Source organism: Phalacrocorax aristotelis, chromosome 1, assembly GCF_949628215.1.
Source record: "Phalacrocorax aristotelis chromosome 1, bGulAri2.1, whole genome shotgun sequence".
Taxonomy (NCBI): Eukaryota; Metazoa; Chordata; class Aves; order Suliformes; family Phalacrocoracidae; genus Phalacrocorax; species Phalacrocorax aristotelis.
The window spans coordinates 193,895,524-193,918,693 of record NC_134276.1 but is presented as its reverse complement, the minus strand read 5'-3'; the positions used below and the strand labels follow the sequence as shown (position 1 = coordinate 193,918,693).

General features: G+C 40.2%; 1 protein-coding gene across 15 annotated transcripts in view; it reads left to right on the top strand.

Moving 5' to 3' along the window:
• Positions 1 to 23,170, top strand: part of CADPS2 (calcium dependent secretion activator 2) — a 319,788-nt gene that overhangs the window by 46,573 nt on the left and 250,045 nt on the right. For all 15 annotated transcript variants that reach the window (XR_012658617.1, XR_012658616.1, XR_012658615.1 and 12 more), the window contains exon 2: positions 22,357 to 22,470. Coding sequence is in view for 12 of the 15 variants with exons in the window: in XM_075081181.1 (XP_074937282.1) it covers positions 22,357 to 22,470 (114 nt within the window). In the remaining 3 variants the exon portion in view is untranslated. The remainder of the gene's footprint in view (positions 1 to 22,356; positions 22,471 to 23,170) is intronic.

Below are 23,170 nucleotides of genomic sequence, written 5' to 3'. Positions count from 1 at the left end.
AATAAGTGGAGAAGGTGATAAGGAATTACATATTGATGAACCAGAAAAAAATCTGATTCAGTATATGGAGAATCTTGGCAGACATTTCTTACCATAGTTGACATACGCTAACTGTGCTGCAGATGTATGACTAAATGTAATTTGTAGTTGTGAACATTCTCTGTTTCTCTCGTCAGGATGATAAATTTCAGATGTGTACACACAATATCAACTGAACCATGCTCTGTTGTTAACAAAAGAGTCCACGTGAAGATTTTTAGGCAAACTGATGCTCAAAAAATACTTGAATAAAATATAATTACCTGTATATCCAGCAGAACATGAAATGTAAGTTCTTCAAAAATAAGTAAGAATTTAACACTTTTTGCCATCATGCCTAGTGATGTAGAAGCCTTATGTAAGGTTGGGTCTTCAGGGAGTCTTAGGGAGTCTTTCCTTTAATTCCTTTGCAATCTGAGTGTAATTTGTCGTGAATAAAATAAACAGGAATACTCTAGAGTCAGGTCACTGAAACCTGAAGACTCAATATTTAGCAATCCAAGTAAGTCATACTTCTGATTGACTAGTTTAAACACTCAACTCTTCTGAAACAGCATCCCAACCCCTCCCACAAGAAATAATTAGTCCTCCACAGCTACTTTCCCCATGCATACAGTAAAGGCTATGATTTGACAGTCAGGACCTTATGAATATTTTAGAAGTAAAGTATTGCTGGTCTTTTCCTTTAGGGAAAAAAAATCACTGCCTTATAGTAGAATTGGATTAGTAACTCTTAGAAACACAGGTAAGACATCTACAGAGCAGTTGTCTTGTTCTGCTGTGGAGCACGCAGTAGCTGGTGCTTTCAGACACGCTTTGAGATTTGATCCCCAGTGAGTTTGACCTGACACTAATAGAAACAGGAGATTCATCACATTTTATGTTTTTTTCTTCTGTGGGTGATGCTATGGGAATAACTAACTGTGTTTGAGTGCCTTAATCATAGTTTTTGCTTTTAGTCTTAAGTTTGGATTTCAACATACTTAACTCTGAATTTCAACTATTTGTAAGGCATAGTTCTGGAGGATGACTGCAACCTGTAAGCTGAAAACCTTGTGCTGGCACCCATAATTCCAATATAATGTGACTCTTCCTAGTTTAGAAAATCTTGTTAAACTACTTTGCGTAGAGAAACACTATATCATAAATTCAGTTTCTGGTACAGACAGGAGAGATGGGACTGTAGAATCAATGTATGCACTTTGAAGGGCCTTAGCACAGGATCTCCTATCTGTGGTACCTTGAATGTGACATCCATGTTTTCTGTTACTGCCAGCGTGGTTTGGAGGTGAGGAACCTTTAAAGGATGCAAAGATGTTTGCAAGGTAAGCTACCGAAACCTGAGTATGTGCAGGATCTCTCAGACAACTAAGTACTTTAGAGTGGTGCTACTTTTTTTGTCAGTGCAGTGTTCCTGTATCTGCTAATCATAGAATCATAGAATCGTTAAGGTTGGAAAAGACCCTTAAGACCATCGAGTCCAACCGCTAACCTGTCACTGCCAAGTCCACCACTAAACCATATCACATATCACCTGCGCAGAAGACCCATTGAGCTATTTCCTGATGTGTCTTCCTCATTTCTGCCTGGATATCTTCCAGTTGTCTGTCTCTTTGATGAATAACTTTGCTATTGATATGTAGAGAAATCATGGACAGTGGTCTCAAGAACGGTTTCCTGGTAGCTTTTCCAGAGGTGGGGTCTGTGGTATAGGAGAAATGGAGCCAGATTCTTCTGAGAGGTGGACAGCTAAAAAGATAGGACGCAAAAGTCACAAGTTACAACAAAGGAAGCTCCAACCAGATATCAGGAATAAAACCTCTGATAGTGAATGTGGTTAACCACTGGAACGGGTTGCTCAGAGATTTTGCAGAATTTGCATCCCTGGAGGTGTGCAGACCTGGACTGGCCAAGGCCCTGACCGCTGCAGTAGTTGCAATACAGCAAGTTTGATTGCTGACCTAGCTTGGAATAAGAGTTTGGACCAGATGACCTCGACAGATCCCACCCATCCTGAATTTTCCTGTGATTTGTGTGCATGAGCAACACACAAATCGTGTGTACTTGCACAGCATACTTGATGCTTCCAAGAAATTTTGGATTGTTTTATTTGGGCATATGCATACCAACTGTATGATGTGTTCAGACACGGGCAGGAAAACAGATGTGTCTCAAAAGCGTGGGACATACTGAGCTTTGGCAACATTGCCCAAAAATAAGCAACTGTTAGGAAAATCCTAGAAAGAAGTATGCTTAGGTATACCAGTTAGGGAGGGATGGGGTAAGGTGACTTTGTGACATGATTTAGAACTGTGAACTGAATGTGACTGTAAAAAGAGGAGAAGCTGGACTGTAGCAGTGCCACATGCTAGTGCGTTGGAACATATGGGCTCTTGTCACAACTGAAGTTGCAGCGGTGCCACTGGTACTGTAAATGACATTGGTAATAACCCTGTACTACGGTGACAGGGTCAACTTTTGATGATGTCAGAACACCCTGGTTATTCTCTGCCTGCTTTATAGTGTAATAATCAGTTAAATGAAGTTGTTACAATTTAGGTTAATTATTATATATTTCCTTGAAATATAGCCTATGTGCTTGACTTCAAGTAATTGCAACCATATGGGAAACTACCTGTTTTTTGGGGGCTCTTTTTAAAAATATTCTTAAAGACTTGACCGAAAGGTATGCCTCTGGAAGAGCTGAGTTAGATTGTTAATGGGTTTATTTGTGATTCAGTTTTAAAGTAAAAATTTAAACAGAACCTTTTGGGCATTATATGTAGAGGTTGAATGATTGCTTCATTCACTAAGTGTTGCTCAGCCTCAGTTATGCAGCCTTCATCCAGATCATTAGAGTAAGCCCTTGAAGGATTAAATTTTTGCTTAATAGCTTAGCATGTTGGAGGTAAGACTTGTTCCACTGTTTAGTTCAACCAGTAACTTTAGCTGTTGATAGTCAACTAGGCAATTTTGGTTATGTCTGTGCTTGCTTGTTTTCATCATCTCTCTCTACTCTTTCAACGATACAGAAAACAGTAACATCGTTATTTCATTCCTTTTTTTCCCCTTTGTTTAGGAAAACTTTGCTCATTGTGGGGGTGGAAAAAATAGAGAGTTGTGGAAGATAAAGGCAATAAAATGCGTATGGAAAACCCTCTCCAGTGTATTATGTACATATTACAAAATTCGTGATCAGAAGTTTGGACTTTGAGAAGAAAGAGAGATGATGGCTTTTTCATTTCCGCCTTTGTAGTATCTAGAATAAGATATCATGATATAACTGATTTTGAGAAAGGGCATCACAGAGGTAGAAGATTTAACTCCTGTTGGGCAATGTGTTTCCCACAGAGCTGGAAACAGCTCTGCTGGAAACAGCTCTACTGGCTAATAGGAAAAAAAACCACAAAACAACAAAACAACCCCCACCTGTAATCCTAAACTTCACAGATTTCCTGCTCTCCAGGGTTTTTGAGATTTTTAACTAGATGAAAAGCAAAGATGTAATTTTATTTTAAAACATTATTCCTGTTATCAGCAGAAATGCCTGTGTATCTTCCAAAAGCTATATGATGTGTAATTTCTTGCTTCTCTTCCTAGATGACCTGGATACCTAATTTTTACATATGTCAGGATGGTAGCAATTTAAGGGAGTGAAATGGCTTTTGGTACCGTAACTTACAATATGTTAATCAAACACATCATACTGCAAATACTTGTCAGCCTAGAAGTAAAGGTAAATTGAGAAGGGTTCACTGGTTCCATTTCTACACTTCATAAATTTGGGAATGAGTTTCAGCAGGCTGGAGTGAAAGTGTTCCCAGGAGATTTTTAATAAACATTCATGAATAACTCAAGTAAGTAGGAAACTGCATCTCTTCTCACTTACCTGCAGCCCATGAGGGCTTGTCTCTCATGGCTTTTGTACCCAGTTAGGGTTTTTCTTAAAGCTCTTTGCTCCCTCTTTTCTTCCTTTTTTTGCTTGGCTATGAAAATCTGGCACAGGACATTGCCCCTTGGTCCTTGGATTGTGTTGAGCTTTGTCCTTGCCTTGCAGCTGGCCAGTTTCAATGCCAGAAACCCTGGTGAATCTGATACTTCAGAATTTTCTGCTATTTGTTCACGACTAACCAATTTCATTTGTGTATATCTTTCCTCCTGCCTCTATTTCTTAACATTATAAAGTAAATTTTTCTAGTGTAAGCAGAAACTAAGCACAATATGTGACTAAAAGTTTTATTGTCTTCTGTTAGGATGTCAGTAGTGAAGGGATTTCAAGTGTAAAAGCTGGTTGACAGACTCCATCCTCTCCTTCATACCCTCAGACCAGGTTTCAAAACCAGTTGTTGTTTCAAAGTTGTTTACTGTGTACATAAAACCCAAGCAGTTTAGTAACCAAGCAGTTACCAAATGGTATTGATAATATTATTTTTCTAGACTGTATTCCTGTGACTGCTCTTTTCTAAATAAACAGTCATTGAATTCAAATAATATTTCTTACAACTAGATTTCCTGTAACTGTGTGGTACTTTTCCTTGTCTATTTTCTTTAGCTAGCTCCTAATCAGAAACGTAAGACTTCTACAATATTTATTTAATCTTGATCTGACGCAATTTTTTTCCCTATGCACTGAGTTTAACAAATGCACATATCCCAAAACACTGTGTCAATCCAGTTTCCTTTCAAATCTTAATGAACAATCTGTGACAAGCTAATTAGGGATATTTATAACAGTTCTAGCCTCAGTAATATTTTTATCTGAAAAAGTTGTTAGAAGCTGTACTGTCCTCTGAACAAAGAAATGATCTTGTATGAGTTAAAATTTGGAGGTGGTAAAAATGGAATTCATCTGTTGCCGTGTCCTGTCGTTCCAGAAGAAACCCTGGCAATGGTTTAAGTGATTTAAGCTCTAGCAAACGATAGAGAAGAGGAAATGAACATGATCACTTGTTGGCCGATTCCTGGGTTGAGCTGAGGCTCAGCACAGTGTTGTTGCTATATAATAGTTTCAACATTTGGGTTATACTGTCTAGTCAGAGGACAGTTGTTTCTTCTATCTGAATGCTTGGGCAAGTGACAACCTGCTGAATTTGGCTCAAACTTGACTCACTTGGATCTCGTACCGTCTCTCCCTGCTCCACCCGGCTTGCATCCGATGCTGTTGCCTTTTTCTGCTGGTCTCTTCCTGTGTTTTATCAAACCTGATTCCAAAGTGTGCCCTGGGAATTATTGCACTCTGAAACAGTAGTATAAGACAGTCAAGTTTTCTGTCACTCTTCTCTTTCCAGCCTCCTTCCCGCAGGTGTACTACACTCTCACTTCCTAGGAAGCGTGGGCTGTTGATATAAGAAAGCAATACTGAGGTTTCACAGGCATGAGCTGTTCTGGAAAAGACTTGTGAATCCTACCACAAGTCTAAAAAAGAACATCTTTTTAAAAAATTAACCATAGGTGAATCTTCAGATTCACGTTTTTGTAATGAAAGTACTTGTGTCTGAAGTGACTTTTTGCCTAACCTGATAATTTGAATTGTTACATTGGAGAATGTCTTGAGGCCTTTGTTCTTCATTATTTGATATATGGAGGCTGTACAAAAGAGGAGGGAAATAAAACATACTTGCTATATTCTGTTCAGCCTAAGAATGAAGACATTAGAGGCAACATTACCAATGGATCCTCTTTGTTATATTGCAAATCAAAAAAAAAAATTCTTTCCTGGGGAATGAGTTTTAGTAACTGCCTATATTTATTGTTGAGTTGTATATACGTGTATGGAGTAAACAAATCTGTAGTATTATACCCTACAACCTAGTTGTTTGTTGTGATACATTTGGTTTACTCTTTGAAGAGAGGGCAAGTTATCAATACCTCCAGCATCGTACAGAGTCATGTTTCAACTGGCAGACAGTCAGCTTTTGTTTTCAATATTCTGTCTTGTTTAGTATTCAGAGCATGGAGGAGAACGTGGTATAAGGGAATTGGTTTGCTGTTTTACTGACTGACTCAGCCATTTAACTCGGTTCCCTCAAGGCATCAAAGACTGCAATGAAGGAAATACATTTTGCCAATAACTTTGTATGGAGATAAGTGCGGCTTAATAACTTTTAAAATTAGTACTAACATTATTGCACAGTGGAAAACACCTTAATTAAACTTGTCTTTTGGTTTTTCTGTTTCCTCTAAGTCTGTATTACTGATACTGAAATCTTACGTAAATCTAACCTCTGATTTATAACTGGAGGTTAGATTTTTGTTCAAACTTCAATTGAAACTTCAATTGAAAGGTGATTTCTTCCAGCACTATTTCCTGTGGGAAAGCCAAATTTTGCTATTACTTTATTCCTCCTTATTTTTAAGTAGGATAAGTGATGAGGTTAAGGCCAGACTTCTCCGGACTTTTATGCTCTATTTTCACAGAATTACACGTCTCTCAACACTTTGTCTTGTGCATTGCAATGTGTCTGACGGTCCCTGTTGCTTGTACAAAAGGGCTGTATGGGAAATGAGTTACTGGGATACAGCTGTAAAGGACATAAAGATTTTAAACATTGTTTTGAAAACCTCACAAAATATCCTAAAGCACAAATATTAGGAGGCTAAATCCCAAAGTTACTCTATTCATTAATTTAGAAAAATGCACCTGTGTAAAACTGCTGATATGACTGCATTTTATCTCAAGTGTCTACCTTGTTTTCATGGCAAAAGAAAGGAGCAGGTATTTGCAGCAGTGAATAATCATGTTTTTGGAATACAAAGGTACTGTTCTCATTAGGCAGAATTTGAAATAATAACTCAAGTGTAAGCAGCTTGTGTTGAGTGTAGGAAAAGTTGGATCACAGAGATTATTCAGGGGAAAGCAAAAGTTCTGCCTGGAAGGAGGAACGAGCTGAAGCTGATTTAGATTTCTAGTCTTTGTTGAGAAGTGCGGTGTCCATTCATGAGCAGTGAGGGAAGGAAGGAAGGAAGGGGGGACTCAAGCATGGACAACATTGTGAGCCTCTGAGGAGGGGCGTACTGGACCCAGGTAGGCACCTGTGCACCATGGGAGAGAGATCAGAATGGCAATGTAGCACCAACCTCTTTTCTAAGTGAAATCTGAGGTGAGGGAATAAGAGGAAAACTATGAGTTGTCTGCTTAGATAAGCCTGTTGAATGAGATCTACTTGTGCATGTGAGCTGAGGGGAATGCAAAGGTGACATCTTCTGGATCCTCTCTGAAGCATCTGTGAGGAAGAAGATATATAAGCAGAAAATTGATTTATGAAAGCTGAAAGACTGCAAAATTTTGAAAACAGTACAAAAATGGAGAAGACAGATACAGCATGGGTTCTGATTGGAAAGAAATCATTGAAGATCTTGCTAAAAGCTATTCTGATAACATCAGTGCATATCTTATAGTTTACATAGGATGGACCTAAAGATCTACAGGGAGATGTTATAAATGGTGTAGTTTCTGCTTGTCTTTTGAGTAATGTCGATTCAAATGTTGAAGATGCATTTTTATTCATGAGGGTGGGGGGTGATTGTTTTTCAGGGTCTTCTGCCTTTCTGCTGAGAGCATGTCTGAGAAGGAGGAGAGGTGAGATGGGGAGCAGCATGCTAGAAGCTCTGTGGTCACCAAAGTTGGAGGCAGGAGTAAGGAAGGAGGGGAGAACATATGTGGAGGCCCTGAGTTACTGCTAGGAAAGGGACAATTCTGATGGCAGTGGATGGAAATGAAGGGGATATTGGGGAGCAGTGGGGACAGGCCAACCCCTAAGGAGAGGCAAACTGGGATGCCAGTGGCAGGTTGGAGTCAGGATCGGGCCTGGAGGCAGTGCTCAGCGTCAGCCTCCATCTGGTGGTCCCCTGGGAAGGCCATGGTGATGAGGCAGCTCGAAGGCCAAGCCGAGAAGTCATGTCGATGGTTGAGGGTCGGGCTGAGTATCAGGGATGCAGGAGACAGGGTGCTGACAAGTGTTGTGCAGCCACCATGGGGGCCGGGGTGAGCGGCTCCCAAGGCAGCAGGGTCAGGACCTCCCTGCTGCCCTTCTCCTCCACAGCTCTTTGCCACGAAGGGGCTGATCTCTGACTCGGCCAGCACATTGTACAGCAGAGGTCACAAAACCAGGTATTTTACTCAGAAATGTTAACGTATTAATATTGTCTGTTACTCAAATCATCTGGGGTGTGAACACATACGTGCTGGAGGCCAAATTAAAGCTCAGCAGTTACAGGAATTGTGGTGGCCTGAATTGTGCACATCAGGTTGAGGAAGGACTTGATGAGAACCAAGAAGCATCCGTGCTGGGTTGCTTTATACAGCATTTTCACAAGGGAAGACAGAATTAATACTCAGGAATGAAATTTGTAGATTATAATTAGTAGGTAGTGTGATAGCAAAAACTGCGACTTCATTTCAGATGGTTAAAAAGAGGGAAATATTTAATTAAGTAAAAAAAGAAACAGAATCCAGAATCTTGATTATGAAAGAAAAAAACAAGTGTTTTCTTTTTGGTGTGTGAAGCTGCTTCTTCTCTATAAAGAAGGCACATCAATAAGGATGAGATGGGAGAGAGATGCTCATAAACAGAAGTAAATTCTAAAAGGCTTGGATGATGTGAATATGTACCAAGCAGAGGAAATCACTTAGCATAGCAAAAGGAGAGTACTGGAAATAGGATTAAACTGCATTAAAAAAAAAAAAGGGGAAAGTTCTGAGTCACGGTCAGGAAAAGGCTGACAATAAAATCTGTTAGCTACTGTTATAATTTCCCAATTTAACAATTATGAGGATCCCGTTGCTTGGAACCTCTAAAACAGAATGGTCACACATTTATTTGTGATATTCCAGAGGGATTTTTTGAGTACTTCTCCTTTTAAAGGAATTTTAATCAAGTGTTTTCTTGTGGCTCTTGGTTATATAAAGATTTCCGAGGGAAATCCAACTTTGGATAGAATTAGTATACAAATCTCTTGGGTCTCTCAAGAGATGTGTGAAGTCTGACAGATTTATTTAGAATGTGAAAAGTGTACGTTTAGGTTCATATACTGTATTTTCCTTCTACATTTTAATATTATAGCTTACAGTTCTGAGACAAGCTCATTTTTTCCAGAAAGGTGAGTGAATTTGCACTAATTGATGAATAGACTTTACCTATTAATAAAGATGCTGCAGAAAGAAAATGTCAACAGACGTTTTAGTGCTGTGTGTAACTTTTCACAGAATGCTTCAACAAAAGAGGACACCATAGTCATATATGGTATATGTATGTATAATCAAAATGACATTGACTGTGAAATGCTCGATCTTGTGTTTCAGATATGTGCATTGATATGGCCGAGTAAGCAAATTTGGATAGTATGTCTGTGTACTTTGGCATAAAAAGGGTGAATTGAATCTGGTGTACATAGACATCTGACAAAACATGTTTGATTGTAATATGCTCAAGGATCACATGCTATCTCTGCATCCCTGTTGGAAGGCTTTTTTTTTTCAGTTTGAGAATTTGAAACTAAGTGGAACACTGCCTAAAGGTGCAATCAGATGTCATTATAAAATTTGTATTGCTCACCCAGTAGTTTCAGCTGTGTAAATTAATCCCTGAGAACTTTCTGCAGACTGACCAGAAGGACTGTGACAATCTAGTCTGACTTCCTAATTATGTGCACTTAAAATGCATCCATTTAGTTTTTTCAAATCCTTTCTTTCTGCTAGAACATTTGGTTCAGGAAGATGATCCTTTGTATTTAAGTCTTCAACTGATAGAGTTGAAATTCCATTAGACTGGTCTATATGATTTGGGGAGGGGGAGAAAGGGGTAAGGAATTTTAGGCATATGGGATATTCAAGTTTGAGATAGAAGCATAACATTTCAGAGTTAACTGCTAGCTGGGGATAATAGTTCTTCATTGAGCTACGTTACAGTAGGCAATCAGACTGTGTTAGAGAATAGTAGTGTAAAGTGTACATGGGTACTGGGGCGGACATGTTAAAGCTTTTACCTACTTCTTGGATGTTTCTCTGATGTAAGCTAAGGAAGTGTGGGTCAGATGAGTGGACAGTGAGGTGAACAGAAAACTGGCTCAACAACAGAACTCAGAGGGTCGTGATCAATGGGGCAGAGTCTGGATGGAGGCCTGTCACTAGTGGTGTTCCCCAGGGGTCTGTGCTGGGTCCAGTCCTGTTGAACGTATTTATCAATGACCGGGATGATGGGATAGAGTGTAACCTCAACAAGTTTGCTGATGGTACCAAGCTGGGAGGAGTGGCCGATACACCAGAAGGCTGTGCTGCCATCCAACGAGACCTGGACAGTCTGAAGAGCTGGGCCAAGGGGAACCTCATGAAATTCAACAAGTGCAAGTGCAAGGTCCTGCACCTGGGGAGGAACAACCCCATGCACGGGTACATGTTGGGGGCTGATCTGCTGGAAAGCGGCTCTGTTGAGAAGGACCTGGGAGTGCTGGTGGACAACAAGCTGACCCTGAGCCAGCAATGTGCCCTTGTGGCCAAGAAGGCCAAGGGTATCCTGGGATGCATTAAAATGAGTGTGGCCAGCAGGTCAAGAGAGGTTATCCTCCCCCTCTACTCTGCCCTAATGAGACCACATTTGGAGTACTGTGTCCAATTTTGGCCCCCCCAGTTTAAGAAGGATGTGGAACTGCTTGAGGAAGTCCAGTGGAGAGCTATGAAGATGATCAGGGGACTGGAGCATCTCCCATATGAGGAAAGGCTGAGAGACTTGGGTTTGTTCAGCCTGGAGAAGAGAAGACTGAGGGGGGATTTCATCAATACCTATAAATATCTAAAGGGTGGGTGTCAGGATTATGGGACTGGACTCTTTTCAGTGGTGCCCAATGACAGGACAAGGGGCAATGGGCACAAGCTGGAACACAGGAAGTTCCATCTAAACATGAGAAAAAACTTTCCTGTGAGGGTGCCAGAGCACTGGAACAGGCTGCCCAGAGAGGCTGTGGAGTCTCCTTCCCTGGGGACATTTGAAACCCACCTGGACGTGTTCCTGTGCCCCCTGCTCTAGGTGTGCCTGCTGAAGCAGGGGGGTTGGACAAGGTGATCCGCAGATGTCCCTTCCAACCCCTACCATTCTCTGATTCTGTGATTCTGTAATTTTATAATGCAACACAAAAATAAACTTTATTGGGCTCATGAGTACTGCAGTCCTCTAGGTTTATGAAAATTAGTTTCCAGAGATAGCTCTGAGGCATGGGGCTGGGAGGTCAGAGATTGAGCACTTTCATGAGAAGTGCTCTCTTTGCTGTTAAGGAAATGTTTCTGTGAGTTGGTTGCCATGTGCAGTTGCTTATTTTCACTCCTGCGGCTTTCATGAGATCATCTGCTGTGCTGGTCCAAAGTCATATTATGTGCTGAGAAATAAATGTATTCAGGGATTTGGATGTGTCTGTCACAGTGGATGTTTATTGTGATGGCTATCCAGATGTTTGTATTTATTGTTCAGATAGCATCAAGATGTTGTTTGTGATAAATGGATTCATGTGGCTTGTCAAAAAGTAGGAGATGGAAGTGTTTGAAGCCTCATCTTGAGAGGCTGGGGAAGGATTTCAAAGTAAAAATTTCTCCCACTACGGGTTTCCAGCCTAGGAGAGAGTATGTGTCAAATGTTAAGTGTAGCAGACGACATGAGGTGATGCTTGGATAGCTCGCTCAGAGCTGCAGTCTCTTTCGCAGCAGTGGTGTCCTTGCCACATAAAACTGAGGGTCACCTGCGTTAGCACAGTATATTTTGGGTTTTTTCTACAGTCCCTAATATTATGGTTCTTTGAGCATGCTAGTTCTAGCATACCGTAGGTAAACTGGGTTGTGTGTGGTCATCTGTAAAGTCTGTGCCTCTGTATGATGTGAAGACATAACTGTTAATGACCTCACACGCCAGGCTTTACCTCTGTTTCTTTAGGTTTTTGTTTGTTAATTGGATTGGAAAAACAGTCTGTCTAGACAGCTACACTATTTCTAACAGTGACCTTAATGATATGCTTGGGCAGAGATTGGAAATGGAGCAAGTGTATGTGGTAATTCCTATAATTATATTAATCACAGGAATTTCCTATACCAGATAGGGGAGAGTGGGGGTTGTGTTTAGTGTGTAGCATTTCTGTGTTTATAATCTGCAGTAGATTTCTCGTCCATAAACTTGTCTACTAACCCAAGTAGATTTTTGGTACTTACAATGTACTTTGGCAAGGTGTTGATACACATCTGTTATCTACTAATGTTAAATTTTCTTGACATTAATTTGTTAGTTGGAATTGAAGGCATGTAATTAATGAGACAGTTTTTAAATGTGAATTTATTGCCCTTAACCTGAAGAGTGATTCAGTGGTGTGGACTGTCTGCTCCTGTCTAGTTCTGGGGAAGCCAGAAAGCTTTAGTTCAAAATAACTGTTTGTGCTGCAATTATGTATTTTCAATTTATCTTTCCAGTCTCCATAAAGAAGTGGTATTTTCTTGTTTCTGTTGGGATGATGGAACTGGGCAGGGGTACAGGTAGGTTGACCAAAGGTGCTGATGTACAAGTACAGTAATCAAGCATAGATTAGCTTGGAAAACAGAACTGAATGCAGCCTCGGCACATTCTCAGATGACATCAAAATGAGAGGAGCATCTGATAACAGAAGGGCAGGGCCACTACTCAGGGGACTCCTGGCTTGCTGGATAAATGAGCCAACAAAAATCTCCAAATGTTCAGCACAGACAAAAGCCAAGCCACACTTTCAGGCCAGAGCCCCATTTGTCTTTACAGGCAAGAGTCTGACTGGTTGGGTCTTCTGCAGCAGAGGACCTGGGGATCCTGAGGGAGTTGGGGGAAACGAAGTGTGAGCTGGGGGAATGAAGGCTGGCCGTATTTTCAGCTCTATTGGCAGAAGTACAGCTAGCAGGTCAAGGGAAGTATGTTTACCCATCTGCTTGACACTGGTGTGGCTGCATCTGGAATACTCTCTCCGATTTTGGATCCCCCAGAGAAGAGTGGTATCAACAAACTAGAAGTCATCCTTCAGGGTCCTGTCAGATGCTTAAAGAGGTAGAAGACACGATAGACAAGGGGAGGTAAAGAGGCCTGGTTTGGTTTAGTCTGGAGAAGGCTGAGGTTAAATACTGTCTTGTAGTGCTTAAGGGGGACAGGTCTACAGACAAGATGGAGCCAGACCCTTTTTAGAGGTGCACAAGGAAAGAACAGGAAGGAATAGTCACAACCCATAACATAGGAACTTCTGACTAGATATTGGGGCATGGGGGGAAAGCTTCAGAAAAAGCATTGGAACAGGTTACACAGAGAACCTGCAGTATCTTCATCCTTGGAGATATACAAAGCTTGTCTGGACAAGGTCCTGAACAGTGTGATGCATCTTCAGAGCTAGTCTTGCTTTGAGAAGGGTTTGACTAGATGAATTCTAGAGGTCCCATCCATCCAAAATTTCTCTGTTTCACAGACCTCACAGAGAAGGTAGATGGAGTATGGACACAATTCAGCTTATTCATGAAACTAGATAAATTTGGGGGGAAAATATTGTGTAAAATTACCTAGTTTGGTGAAATAAATATTTAAACATTATCAGAACCCAAAGTAGAATGGATACTGTGTTCTGAATTTGATTCCAACCTTCACTGTTATCCTTTCTTTTCCTTGAATTTAAGCCAAACTAGTCCTGAAACATGTTGCCACAGTGTATGATGGGCGTATAACTTGTGTTTGCCAGGTGTCGAACAGAAATTAGTGTCTTAGTTTTGTTTGCATTTCCATCACTGTAAAGAATAATTTGGATTTCTTTTTATTTCCATTTTCCAGAGAAGGGAAATCTTGTTATCTGTGAAACCTCCACACATTTATTTTTTTTTTTTAATCAGAACTGATAGAACCTGAGAAGTGCATGCAGAAGTTACATGTGTGGGCAAAAAGCTGACATTTGCATAACCAAGGAAGGATTGTATGATCACAGTGTCTCCTTAGAAAGTGGGCTAAAATGGAACATGAATGCCTTGGAAAGATGAGAGTAGGTTGGGGGAACATGTATTTTGCTGATGCTTCCATTAGTTCAGGCAGCTCTGCTGTAGCCTCCTCAGCTACACCTAGAGATCTTCGCTGGCAAAATGTCCTGGTGTAAGGCTGTTAGCAAACAAAGCTCTTCAGTGCAATGCTTTTGAGGTACAAAAAAGCTGTTTCTGGTAGCTTTATTTATATGTGGAGAAGTTTTGCAAATCGAGAAAGCTGGTTTCTTGGAGTAAATATTTCTTCTGACAAATAGTTCTGGGGGTGCACAGTTGACATGGGGTGGAAAAGATGATGTAATGCAGAGAAGGAAGACAGGAGCTGTGCTGTAGGAAGTGATGCAAATCCATTGAGTCCAGCACAGTTTGAACTGCTGACATGCACTGTGAATCAGAGCTGTATATCTATCTACATGTTAGCAGCAGTTACCTCTAAAACTTCCCTCCATTTTCGTTTCTGGAAAGGCACTGGTAGCTGAGGTTCCAGCCATGGGCAAGGATCACCGTATGCATCTCTGCCAGGCATGATTTTCATGTTCGCCCACATGAGCCATCTTCAGCTTTCTTGGCTGGAAGGTTTGCTTACGTAGCTTTCAGGCATGACTGGTGTCTTGTGGCTCTGGCAAACTCAAGCAAGTAAAGCCACGGTGTCACTGTGTACTCTGCATGGGAGATGGTCCCAAACAGTGGTGGGACAAGGGACAGCAAAACACAGCTGGCCTAGCTTTATTGTGTCTGTGCAGCCACTAAAAACTGAGAGGAGATCAGTGTGATCTGCCACACAGAAGAAACAAAACCAGTAATATAAGTCTAGCTGATGACTGTCAGCTAAATTCTACAGCAAATCTCAGGTAGTAGGAGTAAGTACAAGGAAAGTGATTGCAACTGCACTGACAAACTCATCTCAGAGGAGATAGCTTTTACTGGAGTGTGATATTTACTGCATTTAGGACAAACACGTAGCAGATGCTTTCTTTCCTAGTGTGGCATAGGCTGTAAAAGATTGACAATTTTTTTAATGATGTAGAAATCTACCATTGCTATGAGGAATTTTTAAGTAGTTACATTTTTCTGCATTTCTTTATATCTTTTCATTCTTCTGTCTAAATATAAGGAAAGTCTGATTACACACACACACCCACCCACACCCACCGCAATACTTGTTCCCTTTCGTTATCAGAATACTTATTTTTCTTCTCCACTCAGGTGGCCAACCTGACCTTTTTGAAAGCTGTCTGCAGTTCTGTATTTTGGCAGTCAGTGTGGTACACCTGAATTCCTTCACATAAATCAGACTTCGCCTTTGCTCACTGCCTGTGATTTTTGTCCCGTCCCCTGTACTCCCTGAAGAAAACCAACGCCCAAACCCTCTGTTCCTCATGAAATATTTTGTAATCCTGACAAAGAATTTTGAATATGCTGCTCTGGGAAATGAAAATAGTTGAAGTTTCAGACTTAATGATACAGAAAATATTTTTAACTTAAAATGAAATAGTCTGTAAGTGGAATTGAATGACCAATACATTATTGGTAGTGTTTATAGTTTTTAAACAAGTGGCAGAGGAACAAAAGGTAAATCCCATGTTGTGCTTGTTTGATTATAAGGAATGATACATTTGTTTGTTAAATGCATTATCTGGTTTTGGAAATCTAGTATTTGATTCTACAGGATGTGGAATTGCTGCAGAATGAGTATATGCACAGGGCAGTCTGCACTGAATGACAGCAAACAGAATCCTTACAGACACGGTTTTACTTGGAATAACTTCAGCTTTAAGAAAATCAAATAACAGCTAAGGTTGCTAAGTGACAGCAAAATATTTATTAAATATCCCTTATTTAGAAAATCAAACCAGTTTATGCAATGAATAGTAAAGGGCAACATATATTGTGTGCCACCCACATGCTGTATAGGACCAGTATTGTACACCATGAAGACCTGCATAATTCAGCACAGTAAGCACAGCTATCTTCCCTGTCTTAAACAGTATTAGAGAATCTCAGTACTATTTAGTCTTCTTTCTCAGAAGAAAATCTCGAATAATTCACTGGAAATGACCACTTTGTCTCTGCTCTGAAACACAAGTAATGTTCTTGTTTGTGTAGGCAGATACTGGAAGAGGAGGCAAGGTGGGGGAGAAGGAGGGGAAATGGAGTGAGAATCACTCTTTATAACTGGCTATTTGCTTTGCAAGCTTATTCTCATCACCAATGTGAGATGAAGCTCATTAACAGCCAACGATGTGGCACAGGCATTTAGTTTTTCTTGAAGGAGAGGATAATGATGGGTTCAGGCTAAGGCTCTGTGCCGTGCCCTTGGCTCTTGCCGAGGAAGTGTGTGTGTGGCTTTCCCGAGTCCAGCCCTGTGGATAAAGCTCTCCCCACCACTGTGGGCGGTGGTAGGAAGCTGAGCTTACAGCAGGGCTGGTCAGGGACAAAGACTTCGGTGGCTGTTGAGTCTGGCTTGGCAGTAGGATGAAAGCTGTTCCAAGCATTGTTAGATGTTGTCCAGCTGTTTCTAAGGCTCATTTGGGAAGAGGAAAGCCCTTTGTGATGGGTTGACTAGTAAATCATTGTACAGCTGATCTGGGAGGCCCTGCGGAGGAAGAGCAGGAAGGGAGTCCCTGAGCTCGACATCTTTGAGCATGCTGCTGTGGTTGGAGGATTTGGAAAGGTGGGGAGACCAGGGAGATGGCAGTTAGATCAGCACTTAACCAGCCACTTTTCAAGGCAGCAAGAAATCATATGAAAGAAAATCTAAAAAAAAAAGGAAAAAATAAAAAAATGTGTAAAATGCATACACATTCCTTTTGTAGGCACGTGGAGCTTAGGTTGGAAATTTGGTTTGATGTGCAAGTGGACCTGTTAGATGTGTAGGGCCTTGAACACATGGTCGATTTGAATTACTAGGAAATTATTGGTAGTTGAATTTTTATTGTCCTAGAAGTCGTGTGTTAAATTGAGCATCACTGTAAATGCATTGACCTTTTGTATCATCCAGGTTTGGTTCTGGCTGAGGGTATGGGCGAGTGGGATGAATTATCCTATAGTAGAACTCAATTCATGACATCAGAAAGTTAGTCCTTGGCATAATTTCTACTGTTTTATCCTTTTTCTTCCCTTGACAAAGAGCCTGGCAGGACAACAAGCAAAGTTATGTTCAAAGAAGTGTGTGAGAAGTTGGATGGAAAAGGATTTATTTCTACCTGCATTTCTGTCCTTTCAGGAGGTACAAATTTACCTCCTGACTGAAAGGGAATGGAGAGACAGCTGTTTGGGGGATTGCACGTCGGGTTATTTCTTTTTCCATACTTTTTCTGCTCTCAAGAAGTATAGTTTTAGCTAAAGTTGTCCAAAAGCAGCTGCTGCTGTGGAGGCATTGGACAAAATGGCATAGTTTTGAAATAACAAAGCTTCTTATTTTTAGGAAGTGTTCAGGGACTTAAGTCATGTTTGGTGCTACAGATCATATGCATTGCAGCTGAGAATGTGGGGAGTGGCTCTTTGGTTGGCTCCTCCCTACCCCTTTCTTTTTGTAGTCTGCAGAAGAAATATTTTATCTAGCTGTCTTTAGAATTGCAGTCATCACCTCCTGCTATTTTCCTAAAATACCCATATGGTCTGAGAAAGGGTAATTTCACACTGCAGTGTGGGAGTAGAGGAGAAGCAACGCTGTTGCTTGTGTTAAGGTCAGGGGCTTATTGATACTTGCACAGATCCCAGCTCCGAGTGTGAAGACGTGCAACCTGCGGTTATTTCTTTGCTATATTTCTAAAATTGCCACAAGGTGGCAATGGTTCAGAATGTTACTCCTCTGGCGCCAGCTCTTTGGCTGACTGCACTTACAGAAAATAGGGTCAGCCACAGGCTGTGGTTGCAAGCCAGCATCTGTGGCGCTCTGGGGCATGGGGGGGGAGGCTGGCTGTGGCCAACACACAGGCCACATTTTAAGCTTTTTCATTTTAAAGGCCAAAGTTTTGTAGAGGGCAGTTGTGCTGTGAGTTATGTCTTGGCCAGCTGCTGTGGCTGCATATGTTTAGGGCAGTAGCTCCTTGTACTTAGGCAGTGACGAGCGGATGAAAATGCTCTAAATCTAGCATCAGAGTGTGAAGGTAGGGTTTTATAGTTTTTCCTTCTTTCTTTCAAAGAGAAGATAAACACTATTACTGTTACAAATACATACATGCTTCATTTCTCCTTCAAAATGTTGGAGTTCATTATTTAATGAAGTAAAACCTGTGACATTGGAACAACTCCCTAAACTGCTAGATCTGTTTGAAATGCAGCTGCTTATGAAAATAAGAATTTAAACTCTGAGTAAAATCCATTTACTGAAATTGTTTAAAGGTATGAGGGGAGCTGAGCCAGAAGAGCCTCTAGCTTTTCATACCCAAGTTTCACTTTAGAAGGGAAAAAGCAAATCTTTAAATTAGTTCTTGAAGAAAATATATTGGGATATATGAGACTTCTTTGAAATGTTAAATGCAAGGTGAGAATTTTTTTAATAGTTAAGTGCTTGAGGCTCTTTTGATACCTTTGTATTACTCTGTAAATTATGAAAAGTTAAATTGCTACTGCAACTTGAAAAAAAGTTATTCTTAATTTAATTAAATAGCTCTTTGAGAAATTTATTCTATCTTAAATATATGTTTTCATTCTTTGATGATCTACTAAGGTTAGCAGATGAAAAGGAAAAAATAAATGTTACCTTTTGTGAAAGGCACAGGGATGGAGGGGAAGCAAAATTTTTATCTGTTGCGTGGCTGCAATAAAGAAAAAGCAAATTTGATGGCAGTTAATCATGTTTTCCCTTAAAGTTGTCTTTGCTTATCTTCAGTCATTCTGCAGAATGCAATCAAACCTGATATTCTGAGTCACTGAAATTTAGTTATATGTTCTCCCATGAAGCAGCAGTAGTTATTTATGACTATTACACAGAGTTACGACCACAGATTTCATACCACTGAGAATGCGAAATCCAAATAAGCAGTACAAAACTGAAGCGGGCAACAGAATCAATGAGGCTTTGCTGTATGCTTCAGGTGATATTCGGAGTTCAGTTTACATTTGGGGGTACATGTAGTAATGTCAGTTTTTATTTTAATTTTGCTGTTGATGGTTCTTTCTCTTAGCATTAAAATACAGACACAGACACACTGACAGTAAAGATGTAAAGAAGTAGTGATAGACTGGGAGCAAAGGTCTGACACGTGCGGGTCTTACACAGAGGAAAGGAGGAAAGGGTATGTGCAGTGGAAAGGTAGTCCTACTGCAGAAGGATTTTGAGCTCCATCTTGTGAACTCCTACCAGAGAGAATCTGGCCAGGCTTATTTCCCTTGAGTTTAAGGATTTCACTTGGGATTCTGGTTATGCATGATGTCCTCAACTCTTGTTACTTGTTAACCAAGATGGACAACTTCAGAGGTAGCCCATACTTGGATATGTTGAGCTGTTTGGTAGTGTCCAAGAGTTAATGTCCTGTACAGATGCCTGTTTCTCTCCATTTGCTATTATGGCATTCTTATGCAATTAGGCTTCCCTTTTTTCTCCCCATTTCTAAGCTACTAATTTTACTGTTAGTTTTGTGTTGTTTCATTTTTAAAGGCACTTGGCTGCAAATTGAGGAGTGTCGATGAATCCATTAAAAATTGCCAACATTAAAAAAAAATCGTACATTCAATATTCTGACAAAAAAACAGATGAACTGTATGTTATAGCAGACTAATATACATTATTCTGTATCTTGGTAGTTAACACAACTCTGTCTCTATATATGACAGTACTTGGGACCTCTAAAATAGACTTCACATCATCCTTAGTCCAAGGTGTAGCTTTTAATATTTTCCATTGGAGTTATTGTTACTTTTTAGTTTTTCAGGAGAACTTTATTCCTTTACACATCCAGATTTTGCAATAAAACATAAGTAATTCAAGAAATGTACAGTAATCCCAAAATGCCACTCAACCCTTAGAATTACTTACCACCTGAAGTAGTGAATATGAAAGTCATATATAAATATTTTAAAGGCATTTCAGTTTGCTGAACTATGATGGTTAGAAATTAGGAAGTCAGAATTAAATTTATATTTCATTGCCTTATTCATAATGTTTTTGTTTGATATGTGGGTAATAGACAAGCAAATCACCTAAAGAATGAAGTCTGCAAGCGTGAAAACACATTTCCATAATTGCCTTGGCAGGAAGCCCGCATGTTCTCATGGCAGAGCTGTGAATATTCCCTGGGATGAAGGAGCTGCTTGCTCAGCAGAGGTGCACCGCCTGCGGGAGCGCTCAGCTCTTTTTTATGTCCCCTACGAGAACAAGTGTATGCTGAAAAAAACTTCAGACCATCCTTAATGATTTGCATCTTCCGATACCTCAACTTGTCCGATATCTTTAGAAAATGAGAGAATTAGGGGAATGGAATAAAGGCAAAGACTTGTCCTGCATGTCTGGAAATAAAGTTTGATATTTGTTAGAAACCGCTAACGTTTGTGGTGCAGATTCTGCGCAAGGAGTGGATGTCTGGCAGGTAGGTGGATAGAGGCCATTTTTGGTGTATGTGCAGACACGATACAAATATTTCTGTCCCATTGGATTTTAACTAGCCGTGGTACAGGCTGGCAATGTGTCAGTGCTAGTCTCCTGCTCTCAAGAGCTCATGCAGGAAACTTTTCCAAGTCGCAGCAACCTCTGTTGAAGTTTGCTTGTTTCAGCGGGAGGCCTTTTCCTCTGCAGGAGTTTCTTGGGGCTTGTTCTGTATTGCTCATCATTTCATTAAGATGAAGAAGAGAATTAGCATGTATTTTTAACTAGATAGGATTTTTTTTCAAAGGCATAGTTCTTTGGCTTTGCATTGCTACTGCCTACATTTCGCCATTTTTCAGAGGATTTCTCATCTCAAGTATTTAGATGGCATCTATAATACTGTTTCCTGTGAAAATATAACAACTTTAAGGTTTGCATTCAATTTGGGGAGAGTTTTGCAGTAAATTGCTACATGTTTTGTAGAAGCACATGACTGGACAAACTTAGCGAACTTTGTTGGATGGAAATCCTCCCTCGATATGAAGGTCACCATACTTACTGTAGATGTCAAAAAGTTCTTCTGTAAGAAACAATGGTGCAATCAGAGTAATGTCATTTGTTGCAGGTTAGCCATTACAATCAGAACTTTCTGCCCCTGGAAAAATGTTTTCAATATCAATTTCTATACACTTATTTGTTTTTATTTTTAATTAAGCAAAATACAGGAAGGATGAAAAAACTTTTCAATCAGTGATGTTTGAATTTTTGTAATGTTAGGTTTAAAGTTCAGGAATACTCAACTGGAGTAAAGTCTTTACATTAGTTTTAAAGTTCTGGGAAAGCAAAACAACTGTTTTTAACTGTTGCTTTGTTATATTAGTATGTTAGTGGCAGTCTCCTTTGATGTGATATTCTAACTTCTCACAGATTTGGTAAGTAGAAATATCGTACTAAATATTTCAAGAGTTGATAGGAAGCTCGGCAAAAGGACTGTGTCTGGGTCCCTGGAGAGCTTTCAGATTTTGTATTTTCCCATAACATTAAACTTTGATAAAAATGGGTTGATTGCAAGGTTTAATCATGCAATATTCTCTAATCACAGGAGTCTGTTTTCAAAATGCACTCGATTTTGATATGAAATCCACCAAATGTAATTTGGTATGAGTCTCGGAGCCTTGTGGTTGCTGTTCCCTAAGATTAGTTGTTTCACGTCATTCATAGCGGTGTAACATCAGTGGCTAGAAGTCCATTTTCTTCATAGGGAGCATGTTTCTGGCATTTTCTTCACAGTGATCACGCTTATTAAAACACGCCAGTGGTACCACCTAGATTAGTCCAAAAAAATGGAGGCATCCCAGTTATTTTTCACTTATTTGAAGGCTAAAAAAATTGAAATATTTGAAGACTGGAACTAAGAGCTGAATTTTATTAGCTGGTGCTGCTGCCGTGGGGAAGGCCAGCCATTTTATTCAGCATATACATATAAAATATTGCTCAGAAGAAGTATCCATGCAGACTTACCTGTAGCATCCTGAGGACACAAGGGAAAGAGCAGAGGTTTAGTTGCACGCTTGAGTGCACGTGTGACTTGTTGCAGCAGCCTGGCTTGCCCAGGTGTGACTCTGAAGAGCTGTGACTCTCTAGGGAGCCATCTGGCCAGGGAGCCTCTGCTGCTTCTTCCCTGTGCACATCTCCAAGTGTGTATAGTGCTGCATATTTTTACTTTGAGACTAACTGCATTTATTATTGTTCTCTTTCCTCTCCTCCTTTTTTCCTTGCATAGCTCAATAAGCAGCAGCTACAGATACTGAAGGAACGTTTCCAGGCCTTTTTGAATGGGGAGACACAAATCGTAGCAGATGAAGCATTTTGCAATGCTGTCCGAAGTTACTATGAGGTAAGTTATGTGTTTTGTTCTGTATTTTTTAAAAAGTTCATAGGATCTCTTTTAATGCAGATACAAGGAAATGGATTTTACCTTTCAAAGAAACAGCTTTCTCCTACTCCAGCTTTGCCATTTTAGATGTTGAAATCCACTGCTGGGGCACAGGGATAAACTGAACTGGAAAATATCTACCCTTTTTGAAGAAGGGAAAAAACAAAAGGAAAAAAAAAAAAGACAAAACTAAACCCCCCCCGGTGCTAAAGTGCTAAAAATCTTTTTGGCAGGTACTAGGTACCACTATCTTTATCTCCGTATGCCTAAGTTGCCTCTTTTAATCAGCATTTCAGTTGTAAGTTACCATCTTGAGAAATATGTCTTCTGATTTTTAGTTACCGTGCAGAGATTTGAGAGAGGAACAAAAAACAGAAGGGATAGGGGTGGACAAATCGTTTCCCTGTGAGAACTTAGTGTGAGTTTCTCCAAATCACAGCCTGATCAGAACTGTGGAAGTTGAAATAAAGGACATCTCATAAAGACTCTTGTGAAAGGATGGGGATGGGTCTAACTTAGTTTACAAGTCTACAGGTGAAACAGGAGAATATGAACATTCACAAGGTACTACGTAGGGGTGCAAGAACAGTGTAGAAGCGATTAGAAAGTAATTGTTTTTTTCTGTATAACTATAATGAAGTTAAGACTGGGACAAAGGACA